A 13,882-nucleotide genomic window follows, 5' to 3' on the forward strand; every position below is an offset into this window, starting at 1 on the left:
CAAGAGTGAAGGTTTGTGGAGGAGAATTGGAGATGGCAGCGTCACCATCACGTTTAAGAGTGTCGATACTGAAGACGTGACGGTGAACATCAAGTCTGGTGGAAACAAAATCGACGAAGTGGACGTTCCAGCGGGGAAAACTGTGACGTGGAAGTCAAATGTGACGACATTGGGAGGCAAGACGCTGTACTTGGATCGATGGCGTCCCGGGTTCTTGGGTCTTCCTGGTACAGGCGGTGGTTCACTGCTTTTGTGGGTTCCTCGAGCGGCTCAAGGTGGCAACTTGCAGCTCACCGCGGTGTTAAACGTGAGTTGAGCACAAATCAATTTCTAAGGTACTCGTAAAAAAAATAGGTACAGACTATAATTTTGATCACACAAATCACTATTTTTACATTTTGGGTCCAGTATTAGAGATGACGACCAAGGGTAATGTCCATGGGCTCGACGAGCTCGGGCAGGAAGTGCTCTGGAGCTCGCGGGGGCAGCAGGTGATGATGCAGTGGGAGAAGCAGTACATGGAGTTGTGCGTGGAGGCGCTGGGCATCCAGCCGTCGGACCGCGTGCTGGAGATCGGCTTCGGGCTGGCCTACTCGGCGTCTCACATCCAGACATTCCGCCCCAGGAGCCACACGATCATCGAATGCGACCGGGAAACACTGCGGCGCGCCCGACAGTTTGCAGCAGCGCACAGTGGAGTAGAAATTGTGGCTGGCACGTGGCAGCAGCAGCTGCTGACGCTGAACCAATTCGACTGCGTCTTCTTCGATGACTACCCGCTCCCGGAGCTGGAATCTGGAGACCTTCCTACGAATGAAGGAGGAGGAAGTGGACGGCGGTGAGTCGCTGGAGCTGAAGCTTAGTGGAAAGGGGGAATATGTCGCACTAAGGGGTTTGTGCGAAAATTGTGTGTAGCTCGCGGTGGCACGACTTTCTGGACGTCGCACTGAAGCACTGTGCGAATGGAGCTCGAGTGTCTGGGTATTTGTCTCGGGAGGTGGACCTCCAGCGTCCAGGGTGCCGTGTAGCAGTTACAGAGGTGCAAGTGGGGGTTCCTGAGAATTGCAACTATTTCCCTCACAAGACAGCCCTGGTTCCGGTGATTACGATTGTAGATTCTCTAGTTGCTGCTACAGGGGCTGGCGTCGGGAAAGAATCAACGGCATTGTTGCCTCGCTCGGCAAAAAGATTCAAGCGTGCGTTCGAGAATGCTAGCCGGTCGAGGATAGCACAACCGACAACATTTTCACGAGAACGCGGCCAGATTGCCGAGATCCGAGAGTTTCTTGTTGCCCATGACATGGGTACTCTGTCGTACGAACAATCGGACAGCTTTGGCGAAGGTGGCGAGGACAGCACCACCAATAGCGGGGCAACGCCAGTGAAGTACGCTCAGTACGATGACTGCAACAACAGCACGAGGTCCAGCCACTACAGCGACGAGAAAACGCGACGGGAATTTTTGAGCGCGCTCAAAAGCAGGGCTGCTGCGTCCAAGCAACAGCTGGGATGACCTGTCCTTGACGTGTTTTCGCGTGGGAATTCGTTTGAGCCAGCACCAACACGGAGGTATCGTTCAGCTGCGCTATGACGTCGTGTGTCAAAGCTGGCAGCCAGCGTCCCCTTGAGCGGGACTCTAGCCACGTTCGAGTCAACGGTATCACATCATATCTGTGCGAAGAAGTCGGCCGCGGTCTGGAAATTGCCGCCAGGCCAGCAGTTCGGGAGGTGTTGGCCTCCAGGGATACCGTAAGATGCAACGTAGATTCGTTTGCTCTGATCTTAACGCTAAATCGCGGTGTGGCTGATAAATTTGAGACGGTCTGTCGATGTTTAGGCACGCGAGACTGCAACAGGTACACGTACATGTACATGCAGATGTACCTCGAGTTCTACGAACAACTGTGAATCGCTAAATTAATTGTGATATGTAAAACTAAGAATCGCCAAAGCACTACATGTAACATTCGCCCAGTTTGAACAGCAAAAGCAAGCGAATCGATATTAGGAAGACATGATTCCACCAAGGAAGCTGAACAATTGATTGAAGCTGGACCACTGCAACTTCGACCTCGAATCTACAATCGTTGCAAATCGCCTCAGCACCGCGCTAGTAACGCTGGTCGACCCATGACAGCGGTCTCATCTATGGTGCGCCAATCCTGCATGGCATCCCAACCCTAGCCAGGGCAAGCTTCCACGTCATGCGATGCGGTGGCTGTAGATTCGTGGCAAGCATTAGCGCGAACCAACTGAATCCCGAGGACAGCCTCACTCACACTTCCCGAGCGGTGCGATACTTGCATTGGCCATCTGGCCAAGCGAATCGAACTCCGAATGTGTTTGTCAAGGCGGTCCCCGACCGCAACGACTGGTAGAGCGCCCGTCGCCGTCCATCTTGCTGCTCCGTGTTCATCGAAGGTCGCGGTTTTGCGAACCTAGATTCGTCGTTGCGCCGGAAAGATAGATTCGATACAAGGCTGAAGTTGCGGTTGCTGGCTGGGCGACGGTAGTGTCGACCTGCACGAATCTTTCGGGGGTTGAGACGGTCACCACATGCAAGATGGTCTAGCCAAGGACGATCGTAAAAGAGGCGTTTAGCTAGGAGTTCTGGCGGTTTGGTTAAACGGCATTCTTAATTTTGCGGCGCTCGCCTCCACAGGCGCTCTCGCAGAGCTCGGGATGACCAGGATAGTTCTGGTACTAGCTTTCCTTTTTGCGGTGGTGTTTTGCGCGCCTACGCAGTCGTATACTTTCAACAAAAGCGCGGCGGCCACGCCGGTTGCTACTGTGGCCGCTGCCAACTTCACTGTAAACGGCACTGCCTCGATCTCGGACGCAACCATAACCTTCAGGTCAGCACTCGACGAGGACAGCGACGACGATTCTGTGGACAGCCAAGATGACGCTACCGATTCTTCGGACAGCAGCGACGACAGCGACTCCTCGGTATCTCCGACCAACATGGGATTTACAATCGGCAACGCCCTCAATGCCACCAGCACGATCAAGTCCACCTACAAGAACTGGATTGGCTCCGCCCTCGGAACCGCAACCGACACGGCGTGCTACCGTGAGTCCCACATCGCCAAGACCTGCCCTTTGGGTTTCAACAGCAAGCTTGGAACGTGCTGGGCGCAATGCCCATATGCATACCCTGTTAAGTGTGGAGTGGAGTGCATTCGACAGAATGACGACTGCGCGCTCGAAGTCGTGAGCAAGGTGGCGTCCGTCGCCCAGGCAGTCTTCTCCGTGGCGACGTATAACTTGTACGGCGAGTTCAAGCTGATGGCCAAGGGTATTCAGATTGCGTTCAAGTGTGGCAAGGAAATGATGGGGCTAGTGAAATCCTTGTCGAAGTATGTCCGCACCGTTGAGGTGTCGGACCCACAGACCGCCAAGGACAAGCTGCTGACAATGCTCTACCAGACCGACAACGTGGTCTTTGACGTGCCGGTGACAATTGCTGCATGCCTTGGAATTAAGGTGGATGAACAAATTAAGTTCGCAGACAGGGTTCTGAACACTGCCGAGCTCGCTTTGAAGGAGATCCTAGCAAATGGTGCCGCTATTGTTTCGAGCTGGTCTTCGTTCACGAGTTTCATGAAGAATATCACGCTGGGCGAGACTATTACTTCGTTGAAAAGTTCGGATATTACGTCTTTGGAGTCGGCCCTGAAGTCCAATAACACCTGCGGCTACGACATGAAGCGCTTGTTAGATCGCACGTGGATGACTGTAGCAGAAATGCGTCGACAGAACCCGAGCATCTCCGAGGATGACATCCGAGTCGCGATGAGCAAGTCGAACCTCGCGCTGTACGACATTCCAACCGTGACAAACAATTGCATGGAGGAGCTGATTGCCGAATCTGACGAGTCTACAGCGTACAAAACTCGGGATACGCTTCGCAAGGGTATTGGAGCAGTTATGGACGACCTGATTAGTTCGGGAACTAGTACCAATGGCACACTTCTGACGGCTGAACAGTACGCGTACAAAATTGCTGACAAAGTAGCAACGTTTTACGCCGTTTGGGAAAGGAAGAATATCGGTGGTGCGATTTCCGAGTTCTTCCAAACCATTTGTGGGCCTACGCAGTTCGTTGGAGAAATCGATGATGGTACTGCTAAAGAAGCGCTGGGCCTAAAGACAGTGAAGAAGGCTTTCAATAACAGCGCTGGCAACTGGACCAAGGTTGGTGACGGCAGCGTCACCATCAAATTCGAGAGCTCTGACACAGAGGATGTAACTGTCAACATTAAGTCAGGCGGTAGCAAGGTCGATGAAGTGGACGTTCCGGCTGGTAAAACCGTGACGTGGAAGTCAAATGTGACGACGCTGGGAGGCAAAACGCTGTACTTGGATCGATGGCGGCCTGGCTTCCTGGGCCTTCCTGGCACCGGTGGCGGTTCATTGCTGTTGTGGGTTCCTCGAGCGACTCAAGGCGGTAATTTGCAGCTCACCGCGAAGCTCAATGTGAGTTGAGTGAAGTTTTTTTATTTAGAGGGAGGGAGAGACCTCCGTTGATGTTGGTTGTGTAGTGAGAAGTGAATGAGTAAATAATTATGACATATTGTGGTTTGCAGATATTTTGTCGCTCGGATTTAGGGCTTAGAAGATAAAATAATTCGAAGACATCAAAATGCGAGACGGTAGTAAATCGACCTCCAGGCGTAGGTAAGTCGCACCACCTCTTCCTACTTAACATAACGGGCGCATCGTTGGTTCTCAGGACACCGAGGTAACGTCGCCGGCTACTGCTACTCCGGTACGGCTCTGTTGGACGTGTTTAACGGCTCGTTAGCTTCGTCTGTGAGTGCACGAGCGGCTCCTGCAACACTGGGCTTTCCGCTTCTCTGTGGCGCGAGCAGCTCCCCGCCATGTAAGACCACATGTTGATGCTACGCTACCATTTTACTTTAGGAAAAGCGTTTCGTATGAACCGCTGTAGCTCTTCTAAATAAAATGTAGGGTGGGCTTTCACGTACTTTCAAACACGGGTAACCACGGCACTCGGCCAACGCGACGAGCGGTTAGTTCGATCTCCTTCATCAACCACACCATCGGTCAAAAACAACTTGTACCAACGTTGCTGTGTTCGCACGTTAGGCCAAAAGATATCGCTAACATACTGCATACAGATTCCATACACATGAATAAGAAAAATGACTCGCCAACGGTAGTCGAGAGAGTACATACTGCACTTGTGCAAGGTGAAGGTTTTCGGAAGCTGCGGTGCTTCGACAGATCAGCAGCGCGATCTGCCGACCACTCGTCAAGTGTCCAGATGTAAGTGTCCAATTGCGTATTATATATATAATGCACGGCATTATAATCCGTACACAGCCACCGCGATTTAAAATAAATCGGCCCGAATTGCGTTTTTGGATCGGCATTTCGACCACAGATAGCGTAAATCGAGATCGATATCGAGGCTGGTGAAAATAACTTGGTCGAGTTAGTGGCCATCTGTTTTTATATCGGGCGCCAGATATTACATGTATAACTCGGGCAAAACACTAGGTGAAAACGACAAACGCATTGCAAAGCATAATAACTGAATTAATAACAAAATCCCGAATGATGCCATCATGCTACTATAGGCTGAAAGAGTGGTTTGTTGCGGAGGTGCTTGTGCAAGTGCTTAAAAACTGCTACTTCATGTAGTATCTAACTTGAACTCCTCATTCTAAATTATCTAGTCGCACCAGCGATCGAATAACACCAGAAATACAGAATGGAGTTCAAGCGATAGTCGGTAACTTCGGGCACAGTAGAATGGAACGCAACGAAGCTGAAGTAACAGTTCCCGCCCAGGACTCAATGTGCTGACTTTTTGTGGGTGTAAGTGTAACTTTGTCAATCGAAATTGCCCCCCCCCCCCCCCCCCCTCCGTTTGTTTTCTCCTCAAACTCGAAGAACGAAATTTTTACAGCCCCAACAACACATAACATTCGAACGTTGTTGATACTCAACAGCATGTTCTGGGTCGGTCATCAAGTATTCACACAGGTGATAACGGCGTCATATATCACTACGAGCCCAACTACAGCACCGTGTCCCGATTTTTAACATCACTTATTCTAACTCGTGTGTGTGTGTGTTTTATTGGGGGGCCAAGCCGCGCACATTTCTACATCACGGAAGTGGCTGAACCTGGTAACGAATGAATCGTGTGTGGAGCGACCTAGCCCTAGCATGCTTTTACGATTCCGACCCATTATATTTCAGTGTTGCTCTCAGGAACAACGAGGGGCAATTCTTGTGCTGTTACATGTATTACTAAGCCTCCTTATTATTTTTACGAGAACTCGTAGACTACATGTACAAGTCTGCAATTTTTTTTTAGGAAAAACACGTGTCCTGATGCATTGAATGTTTGCAGCGTTAAATGTAGGGAGCAAGCACATTCTCTCCCTCTCGACCAGCAGTGTTAAAAAACTTTGCATGAACAACGTTTCGATGTACAAATGGCTGGTCGAACTCGCATATTTCTACGATAAGCTTTTTTTTTCGATAAATGGGGCATCGAACTGAACATTCCACACTTTTCTACCTGACGTACTAAGAATGAAAAGTGCATCGCTTCGCAGCACCATACTGGCGACAAACTAGCCCACCCGATGCGGCAACGAAACTAACTCACCTACGTACATGTACCCCTAACGCTAGGATTGTCTACTCGAGGGCAACAAACACCCTCCAAATGTGGATCCCAACGCATGGTTGAGCACCGATAAGACGCACAAACGTCGTGTCGTTCGCACCAGTTAATTGCTTGCACACCCCCCCGAGGCTTACTCGTTAATCCGTCGCTGTAACACACTCTGCTGGCGCGTTTTCTCGCGAAATAATGTCTTTAGCACCTCGCGTGCGGCGTTTACTGGCAAAAACAGGCTGTGCGGACGCGTCTCAGTTGCTCCCATACTAAAATGTGAACGAACGCAGCGGCACGGCCCCAAATTGTAATCAATTTCTAATCTCTTTCCCGCTGGCGTTGGTGCTGTAACAACGATTAGAAAACGATGTGACCGATGCTTTCATAGGCACCCATTACCATGCCAACACCCAACCGACCAGAGAGTGATTTCCAAGTGTGGCCTCGACGACTGGCACTCAGTACTCACGTACAGACGCTGCCCTCTAAGGCCCCTGCTCACCGCATGAGACGGGCACGGCGAGAGAGCGACTAGCGACTGATGTTAGCCCATCTAAATTACCAATCCTGAAGTTTGCGTCTTTTTGCGCATTAAGCGCGCACTCCACATAGTATCCGCGACAAGTAGTAATCGCTGTCCTCTCCACAGGCCAGGTGGCTTTCGCAGTGGCGTGCCGCGCCTCGATGTGGTCGAGAGTCCGTTGGTGGCCCCTTTCGTAGCAAAGCAACGAGGGCCAGTCGCACAAGATCCAAGGGAACTATCTTGCAGGTTGGGCTCTGCACCGGAATCAGTCGAACTTGCAACTTGCAACGCGAGGTTGCAAGTTGCTCCCTGAGACCGTTCATGGCGGGCACGAACTAGTCCATGTTCACGAACCTGATGATCATTCACACATACTATATCGGCCTATCCAAACAGTTTTGTGAGATACAGATTCTGATACAACAAACTTGCATGGCAACTGGTACTCTCCGCTGTAGCGAGGTCGTTTTACGAACAGCGAGTGCCCCGGAGGCCCTGCCTCATCGCGACAAAGTTTTGCGACTAAGTAGGAAGCACATTCATTTTTCATTTTGCGGCTTCTCTGATAGGAAAGCTTCTACTGGCATCCAGTGTCAAACAAAATGCTTCGGTTACTCCAAGCCATCGTCTTGCTGAGTTCAAGTATCGCGGCCTCTTCCTCGCTGGCGTACAACTTCGACGATACCAGAAACTCTACACAACCAGCCACGCATCCGGTTGCCGATACGACCTCCCCGTTCACCGAGTCTTTGAGCAACGATAGCGGGTCCTCAGCCAGCGACGACGATACGAGCTTGCACAACAACGAAGACAACAATGAGAGCATCGATAGTCACGATTCCAAAGAGAGCACTGACGACGGATATGAAGTGTTGCCAGGATCCAAAAGTGAGAACACCATTTCTACGATCGAATCTTCGTACACCAATTGGGTGGGTCCTTCCCTAGGCGGTGCCACCGACACGGCGTGCTATCGCGAAGCTCACATCGCTAAGACATGCCCTCTCGAATACGACAACCGCCACGATATTTGCTGGGCCGAATGTCCACTGGCATACCCCGTCAGGTGTGGCATGGAGTGCATCCGTCAAAATGACGACTGCGCACTTGAAATCGTGTCGAAACTTTCGGTCATCGGTCACTCAGCATTGTCACTCGCGACGTTCGGTTTGTACGGAGAGTTCAAGGTAATGGCACATGCCGTGAAAACTGCCTTCAAATGCGGCAAAGAGGCGATGAATTTGGTGAAGCAGATGACCAAGTTTGTCCGCACGGTCAAAGTGACCAACCCGCACACAACAGAAAAGTATCTGGAAACAGTTCTGTACCAAACAGACAATGTGGTGTTCGACTTACCCATCACCATCTGCTCGTGTTTGGGCTTGCCTGTATCGGACAGCATCAGAACCACCGACAAAATCACGAATACCGTCGAACTCTTTGTGAAAGAGGTTGTGGCGAACAGAGATGGGATTGTTTCCAGTTGGGCTACGTTCATGGCCTTTATGAAGAGGGTTGCATTGGACAAGCCGATGGAATCACTAGACGAAGAGGATATCTTCTCACTTCAATCTGCGATGAAGTCCAACACCACCTGCGGATACAACATGAAGCGCTTGCTGGATCACACTTGGATGAGTGTGGCCGATCTGCGCAAGCAAGACCCCGACATCTCTGAAGCCGATATTCGAGTGGCGATGAGCCACTCGAACCTTGTACTTGACGAGATTCCAACTGTGACCAACAACTGCATGGGGGAGCTGATCTCGGAATCAAGTGAAGCCGCGGCTTATAAAACACGGGACACGCTGCGCAAGAGTTTCGGGGGTATCATGGACGATTTGATTCGGTCGGGTACAAGTCACAACGGGACCCTCCTCTCCGCCGAGAGCTACGCATACAGGATCGCTGACAAAGCCCTGGCGTTCTACGGTGTTTGGGACGTGACGAATGTCGTCAACATCGTGTCTGAGTACTTCCAGACCATTTGCGGCCCTACTAAATTCACCGGCGAGATCGACGACGGGAGTGCCAAGGACGCGCTGGGCCTCAAGACCGTCGGGGCTGCCTTCAAGAACAGCAGCGGCAACTGGAGCAAAGCGGGTGACGACTCCATAGTCATCACGTTCAAGAGCTCGGACACCAAAGATGTGACTGTGAACATCATGTCTGGCGGCTACAAGATCGACGAGGTGGATGTCACAGCCGGCGAGACCGTCACGTGGAGCTCAAACGGAGCTGCACTAGGCGGCAAGACGCTGTACCTCGATCGCTGGCGTCCCGGATTCCTGGGTCTTCCCGGAACGGGAGGTGGTTCATTGGTGCTGTGGGTCCCCCGATCAACTCAGGGTGGCACACTGCAGCTCACAGCGATGCTCAACGTGAGCTAAATAGAATTAGAGTACAGGAGCTTTTTCCAGCTCCAATAGAGATAGTGATAGAGCAATACATGTACACTCGGCAGAAGTCCGAGTCTGTGCCTCTGACAACCATCGGATCTGTTGCAGTCCAGCGAATCTGATTGGTCCGCCACTTCAACCAGTACCAGCATTCCTTCCACGACGTGTTCGTTAGGGGCGACCCCCCTCTCTCCTCCTGATCCCGAGCCAAATTACCGCAATATGCAACGTCGGACTGGTACAGCTGGTACACCCGACCAGCCTTTACTAATTTTATTTATGTATGAATCAGTCTCACACAGGGGATTGCGCACTGCTCGGCGCGTCGTGCCACCCGTCCTCTTCTTCGGAGTCACACGCCCCTCCTCTTCAAACAAGGATTCGCCCAGCTTGAAGAAGAAGGAGGAGCCGAGTCCACGCAAGATGCGCGCGCTGCTGCTGAGCCTGGCGGCCGCGTCCGCCGTCGCGAGCGCCGAGCGCGGCATGCGCCACGGCATGGGAGCGCCCATGCCCTGCGACCACGAGGAGGAGGCCGCCGCCGGCCTCATGGCGGCGCTGAACGAGCACTTCCAGCGCTCGAGCGAGATGCTGCAGCGCTTCTTCCGCCTGGGGGCGCCCCAGGAGGCGGACGGCGCCGTGCGCATCGTGCTGATCGAGGAGGACGAGGAGGAGGCGGAGGATCCGGCGCTGGAGAGGAAGCGCGCGTGCCTCAAGGCGCTGGAGAAGATCCACGAGCAGGACGCGCTGCAGCAGCAGGCGGAGACGCTGCTGCAGTACCTCCGCTCGGCCGTCGACATGGTGTCGCTGCAGATCTGGAGCGAGGCCTCGTGCGAGGACCTCGGCCGCCCGGAGCTCGTGGAGCAGGTGAGAAAACAATGAATTGTTTCTGTATTTTGTTCTGGTTGAAGTGAAGGGGAAGGGGGAGATGCTGATTGGCGGTCTGGAATGTGGATGTGTGTGTGTGTCTCTCTCTGTGGGGCAGTGCAACGTCGTGCTGAACGCGGAGGACGTGGTGAAGAAGTTCCTGCAGGAGGGCAAGACGGACGACGAGGTGTGTGACGTCATGGCTACCGTCTCGGATCTGGAGGGGACGGACGACTTGTCGTGCACGCTTTGCCAGAGGTTCGTGCAGATGGTGGACCAAGCGCTGCAGCAGGAGGTGCAGCAAGTGCAGCAGGTCCGAGCCATCATCGGAGACTTGTGCGACGCCATGGCGGCGGACTCTATGTGCCACACCTTCCTGAAGAACTACGACGCCATCGTGGACTGGCTCAAGCATGGCACGGACCCGCTGGTGGTGTGCTCGCAGATCGCCATGTGCTCGTCGGATAGCGGCAGCGCCAGCCAGATCTCCGACGCGCCAGCGTCCCCTGAAGAGCCCGAGACGATCCAAGACGGAGCGCTCGTTACACCGGACTTCTTCGAGGACGACCAAGCGTGCTTCTTCTGCACGCGCGTGGCGGGAGTTGTCTACCAAGTGAACAACCTCTTCCCTGCTCAGCTTCCGATGCTGAAGGCCGTGCTGGGGAATGTCTGCCAAATGGCGTCGTCGGAGACCAAATGCCAGGAAGTGGAGGCTAACTTCGATCGCATTGTTGAGCTGGCTCAGCAGGGTGAACACCCCCGCGAGATTTGTGGAAGCATCGATTTCTGCCCCGTGAAGCCTTCCCGTGGAATGCCGCCATCGGAAATGCTCGGTGACAACAAAACGTGCGTGTACTGTGATGCTGCTACAACTGTTGTGGAGGTTATTCTGCAAGAAGCCCCCGAGCAGATTGACCAGATTCGCGAGTACGCTGACATGATCTGTGGCATGCTGGGAGACGATAGCCCGTGCCACCAGTACGTCGATCAGTTGGATCTCGTGGTTGATTCGTTGAAGAAGGGAGTGCACCCTCGTGACATTTGCAAGACTCTGAAATATTGCACGGCGGAACGCTTGGATGCACCCCCTCAGCTGGATGAAAATCCCCGTGTCGGTATGATGCGAAATGGTCCTCAGGGAATGCACCACCACGTTGGTATGATGGGACCCGGCGGGCGTCATGGCCGTCACGGTCACCGTGGTGAAATGGGCATGATGCAAGGTGGTGAACACCCTCCGCATCCTCCGCACCCTCCCCACCCGCACCCCCATCCGCATGGTAGTTGCTACTTTTGCTCGCGCGTGGCAATGGTTATTCACCATGTTAACCACACGTCCCCTGAAAAGTTGCCGATTGTGAAGAAAATTCTGACAAATGTGTGTCAGTTGGTCCCATCTGAATGCAAGTGCGATGTTGTGGACAAGAACTTCGACAAGATTGTGGAACTGGAGAAGGAGGGCAAGCGCCCACACGAGATCTGCAAGTCTCTTGGGGTCTGCAACAAGACGCAAGGCTGGGAGGAGGGGGCGCCTTCAATCGCCGATGAGATGAAGGGCGTGGTCGTGGCATCCCAGTGGCCCCCTGGAAATGCTACGCAGTGTACATACTGCCAATTTGCCACTACTGTGGCCAAGATTGCGCTCCAGCAGTATGGAGCTAACATCCGCCAGGTTCGCGCATACGCGGACATGATCTGTGATATGCTTGGCGCAGACAATCCGTGCCACGTGTATGTGAAAGAGTTGGACTTCGTCATCGATTCAATCACCAAGGGTATGAGCTCCAAGGCAATTTGCACCGAATTGAACTTTTGCACCGCTGTAGCGATTGCGCCTCCGTCTCCCGACACCGATTTGTCTGACTACAACCCGGTTCTGGTGCAAATGGTGAAAGACTCAATGGAAGTTTCAGTTGATGGCTGCTTCTTCTGCACGCAAGTAGCGTCCGTCGTCGAGGTGGCTGTGGCTGAAGACCCGAGCAAGATTACGGAGATTCGGCAAATTGCTGACGTTGTTTGTGGAATGTTGCCAAGCGACAACCAGGTACCATGTTTGATTCCACTGATGCGGATGTGTGTATCATACTAATGCTTTCGATTGTTTGTTCTGGATGCATGTGCAGTGCCACTCGTTCGTGAAACAGTTCGACACCGTGGTTGACTCTCTCCAGAAGGGCGAACAGCCCAAGGCTATTTGCCACGATCTGAACTACTGCACGACGGACACTAACCCTGCTATGACCAAGCTCGCGGGCCCTTCGCCTGATATGATTGCCGTTCAAAACACCGACAAGGGAAGCGTCACATGTGCTTACTGCAGCGGCGTCGTCACCGTGCTCAAGTACGCTCTTGATCAGAAGCCCGAACAAGTCAAGGAAATGCGTGAAGCTGCTGGAATCGTGTGCCAACTCCTACCTGCTGACGATACGGTACGTGATGCGCTGCTCCCAAGCTATAAATATAAATTCTGACATTGCTCACATACTTGTTTGTACTAATGGCAGTGCCACGAGGACCTCAAGATGTTCGATGAAGCGGTGACTGATCTACAAGCCGGAAAAGAGCCTCAAGAGATTTGCCAGGCGTTGAAGTTTTGTACAGCTCTCGAAAGCCCAGGCTCGTTGATGTCGGGTCTGCTGGACTTCAAGGGTGGAGATTTCCTGCCTTCGAGATGCACAACATGCCAGCAGAACACGCTGCTTCTAGCATCGTTGATCACCCGTCCGGAAAGCTTGGCCACGTTCGAGCGTGAGATCAACTCCATTTGCCACTTGATCCCGGAGTCCAGCGAGGTGAGACGGATGGATACACCTGTCAGATATACTTATGATCTGCCTGACGAGTTTTTTTTTCGTTGTGAATAGTGCGAGCTGCTAATGAAGCACCAAGACGTGATCATCGATTCTCTAAAGAAAAACGAGGATGTGGATGCGATTTGCACGCGGATCGCAGCATGCGGTCCGACGGTGGTGAAGGAGGAGCCGAAGGAAAAATCAATGTCAGTGGGCTGCCTATTCTGCGAGTACACGGCAGAGCTTTTGAGACATGCCAAGGACAATGAGAAGGCGCTTCGCGAGGCAAAGATAACGCTGGAAACTATGTGCACGATCTTGCCACCAGTTGCGCGCTGCGATGTGCTCGCCTCCAAGTTCGACGAGCTAGTGTCGCTAATGCGCGACGGTCAGAGCCCAAGCGAAGCGTGTCACGCCATTGCCCTATGTGACGCAGATTTCGTCTACTCGCCGACGTCAAGCAACGACGAGGACCCCATCGTGAACGCCTTCGAGAGAGCTCGACAGAGCATGGGTAACGTGATGGAGATCCAGTAACGGGGCGAGTTTCTGCCACCAGCGCGAATGGGCCGCGCTTTTCTTTTGTAGGTTTGACTTCGTGGTGACCGTTTCATCTTTCCTTCTTTACCCACTCACTGTTCCA

The 13,882-nt window shown here is 52.8% G+C and overlaps 3 protein-coding genes across 3 annotated transcripts; all 3 read left to right on the forward strand.

Annotated features, from left to right (window-relative positions):
* Positions 1 to 416: 416 nt before the first annotated feature.
* IUM83_01432 (uncharacterized protein) lies at positions 417 to 4,625 on the forward strand (the record flags this gene model as incomplete). The annotated part of the gene is made up of 4 exons (XM_067925287.1): positions 417 to 838; positions 916 to 1,039; positions 2,746 to 4,479; positions 4,590 to 4,625. The coding sequence occupies 4 exons, from the start codon at positions 417 to 419 to the stop codon at positions 4,623 to 4,625; spliced, it is 2,316 nt and encodes a 771-aa protein (XP_067797564.1).
* A 3,161-nt stretch (positions 4,626 to 7,786) lies between these two features.
* IUM83_01433 (uncharacterized protein) lies at positions 7,787 to 9,574 on the forward strand (the record flags this gene model as incomplete). Its single annotated transcript, XM_067925288.1, has 1 exon — positions 7,787 to 9,574. The coding sequence occupies one exon, from the start codon at positions 7,787 to 7,789 to the stop codon at positions 9,572 to 9,574; it is 1,788 nt and encodes a 595-aa protein (XP_067797407.1).
* A 432-nt stretch (positions 9,575 to 10,006) lies between these two features.
* IUM83_01434 (Proactivator polypeptide) lies at positions 10,007 to 13,776 on the forward strand (the record flags this gene model as incomplete). The annotated part of the gene is made up of 5 exons (XM_067925289.1): positions 10,007 to 10,447; positions 10,566 to 12,491; positions 12,571 to 12,876; positions 12,952 to 13,239; positions 13,312 to 13,776. 5 exons carry the CDS (start codon positions 10,007 to 10,009, stop codon positions 13,774 to 13,776), a joined length of 3,426 nt encoding a protein of 1,141 aa, XP_067797561.1.
* Between the last annotated feature and the right edge of the window lie 106 nt (positions 13,777 to 13,882).

The sequence above is a fragment of the Phytophthora cinnamomi genome (assembly GCF_018691715.1).
Source record: "Phytophthora cinnamomi strain GKB4 chromosome Unknown Contig14, whole genome shotgun sequence".
Taxonomy (NCBI): Eukaryota; Oomycota; class Peronosporomycetes; order Peronosporales; family Peronosporaceae; genus Phytophthora; species Phytophthora cinnamomi.